Genomic DNA, 12,884 nt, shown 5'->3' with positions numbered 1-12,884 from the left:
AAATGACAAATGTGAGGAATGCAAAATAGTTATTTTGGAAATGACTATAGCAAGGAATGGTAATTTTAAAAGTCAAATTCATAAAGGTAAAGGTGAGGAGACATTACATAAAATTTTGTCCCCATAAATAACAGGTCAGAAAAGGTAAATAGAACTGGTACTTTAGGAAGTGAGCAATGTTTCTTATTATATCACATAATCATTGAGAGGTCTTTCGATATACCTTTAACTAAAGAGTAGATTAAATGAAGCTATAGAAAAAGTACAGAATGTAGACTTAGGAAACTGGGATCCAAATCCAGTTATCTAACTTCTCTAATTGTCAGTTTCTTCATCTATAAAATGAGGATAGTATTTCACACACTTTTAAAGATGGCAACTAAAACAAAGTACAGCACAAGTTACAAATCACTACAAAAAGGCTAACTATTTTCACATAAATATAAAGATATGTAATGTAATATTCATTATTGGTGTCATCTCTAAAGCTAATCTAAAAATCATGTTTTTCTTCTAACTAATTTAACTATTAGAAATTGTTCTTCTAATGTCAAACTTAGCACTCTTTGAAGCTGAATAATTAGGATTTGAGTGTATACTCGTTAAAGATAAAATATATTACTGAATTTGTCCATTGGATGAATATGGTCTTTGGTTTCACATTGTTAGCGAGCAACCTATACTAGCTAGATAGAGAACTGAGGACCGTAAAAGATAGTCAACAGGATGGGCCAAAAAAACTGAACTCTTAATGAAAAGGATTAGACTCTGTCAAATCTTATCTGCAAATCTCATTCAGATATAAAAGAAGAGATTGTAGTTAACCGCTCCTCTTGAGTTAGGTCTAAGTTCACAGGTAGAAGTGAAACAAAATATTGAATATTCTGGATCATAACAGGAAGGAAACAAGGGGGAAAGAATCAACATGTTTCCTGAATTGGGATAAGGACAATACTTCTCTCATATTCCTGGTCACTTAACTGCCATTTGGTGACACTTTATTAAGGGTCAAAGCACTGCCCTGAGGGTCTGATCACAGCAGCAAGAAATTTTCAAAGTTGAACTTTAGAAGCCGCTACCAAACAGCAGGTGCAGGCGTCTTCTCCCACAATGAACACCATAATCAAATACTGGCCCTAGCCTTCAAATCAAATTTCAACTTTTTAAAACCATTCCAATTGGCTTTCACTTGAGAAATAGTACCACTTCATTAAAAGCAACTTAAAAACTCAGCTTTTTCATCCCTTTTGTTTGTTCAATTATCTCTGATGGTTTCCTAGCTGGTGGCTAAATCATATCTATATCCTTATTGGCTCCAGTAACCAAATAATCAAAAGGAATAAAATAATCCCCTTTCTCTGAAAACAGGTATCCCTCCTTCCCTGTGGGGACCTGTCACAGTCCAGTCAAAAGGGGTCACTAGATCAAGGCAGCAGAAGTGCCAGAGAAGACAGGAGCAAGTGCCCCTGGGAATTCAATAAGGATGCTTGTTCCCATCCTTAAAATGCTCTCTGGTTGGTTGTTTCTCCAACAGTTACTGGTATAAAGTGAGGGTGTTCCCTCCAAAAATGACTGGTGCCCTGTAAATAAACCTTTTACATGACTGTTAATGCATAGAGGAATCTCTAACTCGGCCTGTGGGCCTGGTGGAACTTCCATTTTCCCAGCCCTCCTTCTTTTGCCTCAGGCTCATTTTTCCACTTGGGCCCCCTCCCTCTCAGCTTTCCGGCACTTAGTCACCATTATAGTTTGACTGCATTCCTGGGCACATGACCTATTTTAAACAAAAACAATACAACATGCACCCACCGTACGCTAACAGCCCCTTAAAATCTTGGCAATAAAGTGAGACCAGGGGAACAGAAATTAATCTAGGCAGTTATCTATAGTCCTCTTTCATTTCACCTCTCCTCACACCGAAAGCAAATAAATAAACCTAGTCTGAAGAAAAATGGCTAGGAGATAAAGAAATGCAATGTGTGAATGTATCAGAGAGGTTTAAACCTGTATGGGTCTCTAAGATCAGAAAACTCCTGGATCACAAATCAATTTCCCTCTCTGCCCCATCTTGAAGTTTGATTCCCCTCTATGCCACCAATGCTGCCTACTTGCATGACTGGCATGATTACCATAAGCATAACTTTCTGCTGACTTGGAAATTAAGAAAAAGAGGGTATCTATCCACAAGTATAGAACAAGGCCATCTCAAGGGGAACTAGGCTAGGGAGAGGGAACAGGATATGCAAAATGATGCTTGGAGGCTTGGAATTTTAACTTAACACTGTCTCTCGATTTCTTTGAACTTCTTGCTCTCCAGAAAGCAGATTTTCCTCCATACTGTCTATAACTATCATCCTTTCTACAAAAATTAAGAATTTGGCTTTAATGTACAAGTATTTAAACAGCCCAAGACAAGAAACTTCTAATTATTTATACTACGTGATAAGACTAAACCCTCCAATGGCCTCAGCAGCAATGGTCTACAATTAAGGTTAAAAAAAAAAATCAATGAAAAATCATTATATGGTGTTAAATTGCTTACCCTTCTGGCCAGGGAACAAGGACTAGCCCCAACATGAAGGGTAAAGTAAGACTGCAGGGAACATGGCAGCACGAGAACAAGACCATGCACAGGGAGAGCATGGAACAGACCCAGATCTCCCTTGAAAGGCCTCCAAATGTCAATTCACCCTACTCATTCAGTCTCACCTCCATGGCTCCACACTATGCAGCTAAACTCCAGCCAAGGCCATCTCTTCTACATTCATTCTTATACCTATACCCTCTCCTATATTGCCAGCACCAGCTTACCTCCGTCCTTGACAAATGCTTCTTTCTCTCTTCTGGCACTAGTCAAATTCACTCATTCTTCAAGATCCAGGTTAAGCCTCTATTTCCCTGAATCCTCCTAACATTCCTCTACTTCTCATGTGAACCCTTAGACTGAACCTATCATAAACCTAAGCTTGTTAGCTTTTCACAGACTACATGTCTCGTTAGTCTGACAGTCATAAATTCCACAGGATCAAGTCTTAAACCTCTTAGTACTTCTAAAAGTAGATCTCAACCAGCATGCTATGAATAGTGGTATACCAGGAACTCTGAATAAGTGTGCCATCAAATTTTAAACAATTTATGGAATTTATTTTTATTCAACTGAAGATTCACACTTTTGTGAAGCTCTATGCTAGACACACCACTGAAACACAATGTGGCTCATGACACAAATTGCTGTAATTAAGAGGAAGATTGCATGTTCAGAGAAATAGACATGGACCTTACACCTCAAAGCATATAAGAGAACAAGGTCAGGGTAGTAATAGTTCTACTCCAACAGTAATATGCCAGATAGTGAACAAGTAAATATACAGGTTTTTCAACTTTCTGAAACCTGCTTTAAAAAAAAAAAAAAAAGGCATTCACCTTTTAATCTTTGATGTACTATCAAAAATTTCTAACATCACACAAAGTATATCTTAGATGCAAAAACTGAGAACCATGGTCCTGGCATAATAGGTATTTTGATAACTACCGATTAAACAAGTTCTCAAAAGTATAGTTCTTCCTTTGGCAAGTCACACTTTCAACAGTATATATAGATTTTCAGGAGCCTGGACACACTACCTCTAAGCTCCAAAAGCCCTTCCTAAAAATGTATAATACACCACATCTTCAGGAATTCAACCAAGGCCTCCAAATTCCTATGTTAGAGAGGCTCCAGGAAGGAATCCGAGCAGATAAAGTATCTTAGTGTGGCACCCACATGTCAAAGCTGTCCAAAGCAGTTTCAGAAGCACTGGGCATAACTCTGATTCTTTATGTGAGCTTAGGATTTATGTCATGTTTATATTCACGTTCATTTCCTCCTGCTATGGTCAAGTTCTGTATTTGCAGGGCCCTTGACCAGTGTGCATGTTCTGCAAGATGTTAAGAAATTAAGCAGTGAAAAAAAGGATTTTATGACCAAAACATTTTTTGGACATTGCTGGATGAAACAAAATTAAACAGTTCTCTCTATCACAGGACATCTCAGTGCCTTTAATTTATCAATGGGCATTGTGAATCCCCAAGAGAAGGGATGTGGAACATAGCATTTCCCACACTTATCTGATCACAAAATCAGTTTTTTAAGAATCCCACAATACAACTTCAGAAAGGCTGATCTAGCACTTTCTGAGAATAACCAACAGAAAGAAAGATGCTAATATTTTTAGTGAATAGGCCATCCTCTAAGTGAGTCATGAATTGGGCAATAGCAGACTCAGAAGTGGACTTTGTTCTTACACCTTCAAAATGACTCTTCCTGGGCTTTCCATCTGAAATGTGAGGAATAATTTCACTACTCTGCTTCTCAGGGTTGTTTCTTACTGTTTTTAATCTTGCAACTGTGTTCCATATTAATCACCAAAACAGGTTCTCAGTCCAAGTGACCATGCTTCAAAATCCCTGGTACTCTTCCAGCCTGGATGAAGAGATGGAGAGAACATGAACCAGATGCCACCCAGAAAGTTTTCACATCACCAGTTCCTAGGCCATTATGATAAAGTCAAACTGCAGCCACGATAAGCGATGAATGAGAAGTTCTCCTTTAGTGACTCGCTCCCACAGGAAGGCCTCTCTTAAGCACACACACCACCCGTATCTGAATTTTGACTCAGTTTTTTGATATGGACTTTCTAAAGGAGAATCCAAAGAAACATAGGAGGTCACAGCTGGAGCTACAGGGAAGAAAAAAAAAAGTACTAGAAGAAGACTATTTCCCTTTCTCTACAAAGAAAGAACCCATCACAGAGCTTCAGCAGGGGAAATGTCGTTCCTTTCAGTAAAACAGCTTTCCAGGAAAAGTATCTCAACATATTTACTATAAAGCAATTTAATTTCCCTGTCCTATCATCTGCCACTCCATCCCCATCCCCCCTAAAAGCCCACAGATTGTGGATTTCCTCTCATTCTTGGCAGAGTTACCAGAAGAAATATAATACCCTCTTCGGACTGCTCCCAACAGCTGCTAGAACAAGAGAGGGCTGGAGGTAACCTTCCAAAACTGTCTCTAAAAATGACCATTCCCCCGCCAAATCATGCAGCCTGAGAATGAACGTAGGACTTCTCTTTCATGACTTAAAACAAGGGGAAACTCCAAAGGCAACAGTGTCTCCTAGTCCAAAATACTTGCCTCCAATCCATCTGTTCTCAACCTGACTCTAAACTGAAACTTCTGTACAGTAAGTCACCACTCTATTTCTTCCCTAACACGTATTTTTTAAAACAATCCTCTACTACTTCACAGGACTAGTATACTTTGTTTAATCCACCAATTTGCAAGGTAGATTCTTAATCAAACTTTTATTCAGCGTAATTTTCTTATCGCTGTCCACCTCCCCAACTCACAAATCTCCTTTCACATCAAGTCTTGAAAAACAAGTCTAGGAACAAATTCAGCAATGGATACACTACCCTACCTTTCCCCTTCCCCCTAAATCATCAAACTCTAAATGCACATCAGTTCTGTCTAGAAAAGCCCCATCACCAGGCAGGAGAGAGACTTTCAGTTAGCCTTCAAGCCTCTCAGCTGAGACCACCAACAAAGTTCACGAATGTCAACTGGGAACAGAGGCAATATCTCTCTCTGCCAAGGAGAAACTGGACAGAGCCTCCAGCATCATTCCCCAAAGGTGACAGCCAGGGTTGAGTGAAGACCGTGAAAACTGTACAGGAGCTGGGGGAGAAAACATAATGTACAGAATGATTTGGAATCAGGGGCAGGAGAAGGCGGAGGGATGAACTGGCTGACCCCAAATGTCTTTTCCATCTCTAACTCCTATGATTCCTTGACCTCCAATTTTGTGCTACGGACAAGGAATGGAAAGTCAACAGACGTGGTGATGTTTTGAAAGAGCCTGGCAGTCTGCTCTTGTCATTTAGTGGCCTTTGCATGTATTTTTTAAGGTGTCTCCAAGCCCTGTCTTCATTTCACAGTTGTCACCTTTCTCAGCAATTTGAGCTCATGTCAAATACCAAAAAGAAGGAGAAAAAGAAAGAATGTACTGGCAATTAATTGTGGGCTAAAGAGGGGCAGGCACGGGGGCCCATTGGGTGGCCCAGACTTCCAGGGAGGGCAATGTGGACAGTTTGGATATAATGAAGAACTGACTGACTCAAAGTTGAGACAAGGCAGCCAAACCTCCAAGAATATATCAATTCTTTCCCTAGACAGTCTCATACTCAGTTTTAGATACAGTTCAAGCATTTATTTTATTCAGGACTCATAAACAGATTCTTACAACTGGAGTTCCGTTTGAATCTTGTGCAAACCTCACCGAGACTGCTGAATAAAAAGGACTTTCCTCAAGAATAAACCAAATCTTTAGATTCTCAACCTCAATTGATACCTGACACACCTGAAATAAATTCTAGAGCTTAGCAAAAATCTGTTTCTATAGATCATGCCTGGGGTGGGGGGTTATGCCAATTTTCACTAAAAATTCAAAACTCAACTTTCTCCTCATTTTTTCAAACAGTTGATCTCATCTTTAATTTTCAAAATTTAATGGAGCCTAGCCTCAAGACGAGTGTAACTTAACTTCTCCCTGTTCCATGGTTATGAGTCAGGACCAGAAACTAATCCAATGCCAGAGTCCACCCAGAGTTAAGGATAAGTTGTCACACAAAGGTAATTCTTTACCATGTCAAACACTCAAAAATTGTTTTTTAAAAAATCTGTATGCTTCCTCAGTAACCTGTCAGTTTGATTTCAGCAGTTCAAGTACAATTTTTACCTCAGGTAAATGTGTTAGACGCAAAAATTGAAAGTATGGAATTCTGAAATATTTTCAGAGATCTCATTCCAAAGTGAATTGCTCATCTTGCAGATTGTGAGGACTTTGGGTTTCTCTGTGTTTCTGCCTTGAAAGCTAGGAAATTCATCCCCTACTATTCAAGTTTTATAAGACCAGAAAGGACATAAGTAGTTTCTATATTCTCACAGTCTTGGAGAAAAAGTCCTCTTCCATTTTTTCAGTTTGCATTTGGAGGTACTGACTGCCCTAGACTATTTCTTGCTTCCACAGGTGTACTGTTTCATTTATTTTAAGCCTGTAAACCGTACTCAACTTTTATTAACTCACAAAACCATTAAAAATGAAGCCTTTCCAAAATGGCTGAAGATAACATCCATATATGGAGAACTGGAGAACAACTAAGCCACTCTCCTCCCTAGGTAAGGCAGAAAGGTGAAGGAGAAAGCCGAAGCTACTTTAAGTTGCTAATTGTTTTCTGAAAATCACTGATTAGGCCTTAAATTTAACCAGTTAGTAATGCCTTCTCTGTTCAGAGTCAGGAAAGGAAACTTTATGCTTTCTAGGCCCCCAAAAAAATGCTCTTAGGCGCGATCATTTTAAAACAAACAAACACACTCTGCTTATCTGTGTCCATCTCACCACTCTGGACGTTAATCATCACTGAAATAGATACCCCAATCCCCCAGCCTCAAAGAGCTCCAAGCTTATAAGACCCTGTCTGAGGAATGAATGTACATGCCAGGGCAAACACCTCAGAGCCTTACACCCTAAACACCTATTGTTAGTTTTGGCAAATCTATCACAGGCAAATGCAAGAGAGCACCCAGGTATTGCTCGAAGGATATTTAAAATAAAATTCAAGTTTGAGAACATGTAGGACTTAATTTGGAAGGTAAAAAATTAAGTAAGCTTTTTTTACATAAGACTGGGAGACGTATTTTTTAAAAACAGATTTACATACATGAATATACTTTTTTCTTTTCATTCTGTGCACTTGTTAATTTTCAGTATCAGAATTTGCAGATAGCGCCTTTGCTCTTCCACCTGTCATATTGTCTAACTATCTGCATATTGTCTAACTATCGGTCATATTGTCTAACTATTAGCCTATGTTATAAACTGAGAGTTAAATTTCACTATTTTGTTCTCGAAGACTGAACTAGGCTTCATAAAACTTTCAAACAAAACCGATTTTAAACCAGATGACTGACTCAAACTGTCTTTGTGTCCACTTTAAAAAAAAAAAAAACCTCATGATACCTACCAGTGTTCACTGTTTGGGCAAGAGTCCTAAAGGGAAGCAAATTATTTGTTTGTGGTTTTAAAGTGACCAAAATGCCTTCAAGCAAAAGTATAAGACCATTAACAAATCACAAGGAACCAAAGCAGTTCATCTTACTCAACAAAGCTATGATCAGTTAGGAACAGCCAAACTGAATGGGACTTGCCCTGGGCCGGAAGGTCAGTAAACCTTAGCAGTTTGTGTTTCTGAGAATCAAGAGGCTCTTAGGCAGGCAGTGCAGACCCTAAGCCTACAGGTTCTGCTGTCATGTTTCCAAAAACAATCAGGACAGGTGAGAGAAACTAAGCAGTGTATGTGTTTTCTCCTACCTCTTGTCATTAGGCACCATATCCAAGTCAAACCATCTCCACTATTGTTATATACAGACTGACTAGAGGAGAAGCCAAACAATTAAAAAGTTTCATTTTACAATTTATTGAGTGCCTACTATGTGTTGAACACTGTGCTAGCACTTACACGTTACCACATTTAAGCCTCATTTTACTAGGTATGTTATTCTCATTCTTTACAGATGATAAAACTGGTGCAGTGAGGTTGTGTGGCTTTTGATAAAATGAAGTTTTGTGTCATACTTACAAAAACTTATCCCACTGTCCAGTCCACAGTTAATTAACCCAAAGCATGAACTACAACCCTGCCACTATCCAAGCTGCCATACTCACTGAACTTTGGGCCCTGGTGCCCTGATGCCCTAAGAGGACTAGGGTACATGCTGTCTCCCTCTACGGATGACAACCACCTCTCTTGGTGGCTTATCACGTCTCTGCAGCTGTCCAGAAAGAGACCACGCTGGTAAACACTCTCTCCACCTGCTCTAACACGCATAACTTCTCCCCTTAACTCAGAAAACATGAGTAGTGACTCTGCTCTTTATCAAGTGCTATGGTAAAACAACTTTGCTAAGGTTGGAGATACCTCATCCTAGAACACAGGCAAGAAATCAAAACACACATGGCTAATAAATAAAGTCATATCACTTTGGGTCTCTAAGCATTTTATACTATAAACTCATTTTTATTTCATTGTTATTTTTGCTTATAGAACACACACTCATTCTTGTTATTTCTCTTTTAGAGCACTCGAAAAGGAAAAAAAATAAACACTGATTCTTTCATTCGTTCATTTAATTTCTTTAAGAAGAGAAAGCCAAACTTGACCTTAGCTGGCTTGCGTTTGAGTAATTTTAGCCACTTTCTCTTATAGGTCAACTGATTTGTTCTCTGAAACAGAGTTTTTCTTATAATAAGTGAAGGTAACAAGACTATCTGCCCCCAAAATCCAAAAGAATCATTATCATAGATGATAAAATCACACCAGAAATTAATAAAAGTTAAACAAAATGGTCAGGTTCAACATTTACAAACAATTATTGTAATCTTGTACATCGTTAATAATACTCAGCTGGAAAAAATACTGAAAAAGATTACATTAATAATAAAAACATAAGGCATAACATATTTAGGAATACTTAAGAATAAGTATAACAACAGATATGGGGGAACTTTATAGTGAAAACCACAGAATCTTTGAAAAGGCACAGTATTCTTTTTTTTTGCTTAGAGGGTTGAGCAGAAGTACAGATATCACACACACACAAGGATATCTAACCCTAACCAATTATATAGACTATAAAAAGCAACAATATTTAAAATAGTATGGAAATGTAAAAATATATCAGTGGAACAAAATGGAGAGTTCAGCTATAAATGCTATATATATACATATATGTGCACATATATGTATATATGCACACATATGTAAACAATATTTGGCAAAGTAAGTTTTCTAAAACAAAAGGAAAGAACTATTTAACAAAAGGTATAGTGATAACTGGGTAGCTGTTTAGGAAAAGTTAAGTTGAATTCATGCCTTACATGAACAAACAAAAATGATACTGATGAAATTATTATTTTTAAAAATTAAATTATAAGAAAACCACCAGATATTCAAGGAGATTTATGGAGGTCTATGGAGAAACTAGAAATTTCTGATTGAGAAGGGAATAAATCACAAAAGACTTAGATTCTGATATATCTAAGTGTAAAACTTCTAGAGGCTAAAAAAGTAAAAAAAACTGAGGAAAATACTTGCATCAAAGATGACAAACTAGAGCAAATATTTATGACCCACAAGCATTCCAAATTTTAAGAAAAACATCAAGACCCCAATAATAAATGGGCAAAGACTAGGAACAGACAATCTCACAGGTGAAACAAACACATGGGAAAATATTTATCCTGGTCAATGGTAAAAGAAATGCAAATAACAAAACTTTTAGATATCATTATATGCTCACTAAAATAGCACAGATTTTTAAAATTCTCACATGAAATTGTCATTCATTGCTGGTGCCACTGTAACTTGGTACAATACCTTTATAAACCATAACCTTTTATCCAGTAATGCCAATCTTGAGAATTCGTCCTAATTCAAAAAGACATATGTATTATATGGTATGTGACTTATATCTCAATCCGTCACCAAAATGCATTAATTATTCATTTTATTATCTGTAATAGCAAAAGCTGGACTTAACATAAACGCTTAATATTAGAGGAATGTTTTTACCCTCGTTATGGTACAGCCCACAAACATTTATTATGTACCTTTCCTGTTAGGATCAGTGAGACAGCAACTAAGGAGGAAGAAGTGTGCAACTGAAAAGTAATTTTTAAAAAATGAACAGTTGTCTAGAAGTGGTGACATTATAGCTTTTTGTGTTCTAAAATGACTTTCTTTAATGTTGTTATACTGTATTAGAACTACCTTTTTTTTTTAACCCAAGCTGAATGGAGTTGGGTGCAATCTGAAAGATTTTACTCCCCCGATTCCATAATTTTTCCCCTTCTTTTTAACAGTTTTAAGTGGTCCAGTAAAGCTTTTCATGCACAGGTCTCAGATCCTACCAATAACTGGCCAAATTGCAATACACAATGCCTTTGTATATAGCCTAGTCCTAATTCAGGCCCCTGCCATTAAGCAGGCACCTTTTTTTGTGTGTCGTTCTACCTCTATACAGTCATAAGCTATAGTTGACACTTAGACCAAGGGCCTGAAGCCTTACAACCTTTAGAAGGGGGTGAAAAGGTCAATGTCCCCAAAACATTCTGATAGACCACACAGTGGACATGGGTCCTAGAGCTAGACCAGAGGAGGCCTTCAAAGCCACAGCCCAGCTGGGCTCATCTGGGGCTGAAAAATTCAGGGAGACAAGGTCTGCGAAAAGACACAATTAAATGCTGAAGGGAGTGCTTAAGGGATGGCTAATTGTGAAGAGCCGCCAACGGAGAGGGTGCAGACTGAGGGATGCTCTTGGGAGGCTTCCTGGAATGGGGGCCTCCGAGAGGAGAAGGGTACTAAGGGAGGGGTCTCGGCGGAGGCCGGGTTTGGGCCTCGGAATTCGGGGTGCGACACGGCCCGAGGCTGACCAGGCCGCGGCGCCCCGCCCTTTCCCGAGATGCGGGCAGGCCCGGGGCGGGGAGCGGGCGGGCTAGCGGGCGCTTACAGGTCGGTGCCGAGCCGCGTGAAGCCGGAGTTGAGCGAGGCCCGGGCTATCCGGCGCCAGAGCAGGTCGCAGCTGGTGAAGCGCCGCAGCCAGCGGCACACCTGAGCCAGGCGGCCAAGGGCCCGCATGTCCAGGTAGGAACAGATGAGCAGCAGCAGCTCCTCCGGCAGGCGCCAGAGCGCGGGCCCGGCAGCGCGGCGGTCGGCAGGCTCCGCAGCCGCCGCCGCCTCCTCGGCTTCCGCCGCCATGGCTGCCCCTGCCGCTGCGATGCGGCCCCAAGCCTGAAGCCCTCGTCCCTGTGCTCTCCCTGGCCTTGCGTTCTCCCGCCGCCCAGTCCTGACCCTCCATTCCTCCTTCCTATAGTCTCTTCCTTTGGCCTCCTTCCCCGCCTCTGCTCCCCCTTCATCTCCCCTTACGATCCTTCTAGCCCCTTCCTCCACGCTTCCGCCTCCCTCTTCTTCCTCCCGGGCCTCGGCTCCCAGCCCCGCTGCCTCCTTCGCCTTTCGCGGCTCCGGCTTCCCCTCCGCCCCGCTTCCTCTTCCGCCTTGCCCCGCTCCTGCTTTTCCCTTCCCCTTCCCCTTCCTTCGCTTCCCCCTCGCGACCCTCCCCTCCTGCAGTTTCCTCGCCTCCCCGCTATCGCCCTCGCCGGGTCCGTCGTTCCCGGGGGGCCCCAAGCGGCCCTGGCTACCCATGAGCGGCCGCGGGGCCGGCCCGACGCAGAGCCGAGCCCGAGATGCCGCCGCCGCCGCCGCCGCCGCCGCCTCGGGAGGAGGCTACACCATGTCGGACCGGGTCACATGGGGCGGCGCGGGCCGAGGCCTGGGCCCGCCCCTCACACCCGCGGCCACGGAGCAACTTCGGGGTGCGGGCCGGGAGAGCGGACCTCCCTCCCCAATCCCCTGGGCCGCCCGGAACGTTTGGTGCAAGCGCATGCATTCATTCGTCTAGCATGTGAGGCCCGCTAAGAGCCCGGCGGAAGGCCGCAAGGAGAGCTTCCGCTTTCAAGAAGCTGCTAGTTGGAGCCCCTGCCCTCAAGAAGCACCCACTTGGGTGGCCTTCCCTCCCTAGGAGCCCTCCCCTTCCTCTGGAGATGCCTCCTTTCCACAGGCCACATACCAGGGTCCCACGAACTGCAGCCCTAGAAGCTGACAGATTCCTTAGCCTAATTTCTCACACAGGGTGTGAACCACGGCCCTGGCAGTGAGCTGGTATTTTAGACATTTAGGGAGGTTTGCAGTCCTCTACATCCTGAATCCATAACTTCCCAGCCATGTATCAG

At 41.5% G+C, this 12,884-nt stretch overlaps 1 protein-coding gene across 3 annotated transcripts in view; it reads right to left on the bottom strand.

Annotated features, from left to right (window-relative positions):
* FBXW4 (F-box and WD repeat domain containing 4) overlaps positions 1-12,546 on the bottom strand; it is a 76,382-nt gene extending 63,836 nt beyond the window's left edge. The window contains exon 1 of one of the 3 annotated variants that reach the window (XM_039871431.1): positions 11,606-12,546. In XM_039871431.1, coding sequence (XP_039727365.1) covers positions 11,606-12,297 — 692 coding nt within the window. In that variant the 5' untranslated portion in view covers positions 12,298-12,546. Of the gene's footprint in view, positions 1-2,811; positions 3,374-11,605 lie in introns of those variants that run through there. The other 2 variants (XM_039871430.1, XM_039871432.1) reach the window with 2 other exon arrangements.
* Between the last annotated feature and the right edge of the window lie 338 nt (positions 12,547-12,884).

The sequence above is a fragment of the Pteropus medius genome, unplaced genomic scaffold (genome assembly GCF_902729225.1).
Source record: "Pteropus medius unplaced genomic scaffold, Ma_sr-lr_union100, whole genome shotgun sequence".
Lineage (NCBI taxonomy): Eukaryota > Metazoa > Chordata > Mammalia > Chiroptera > Pteropodidae > Pteropus > Pteropus medius.
Note: the sequence above shows the minus strand (reverse complement) of the source record. Positions and strands in the feature narration are given on the sequence as shown.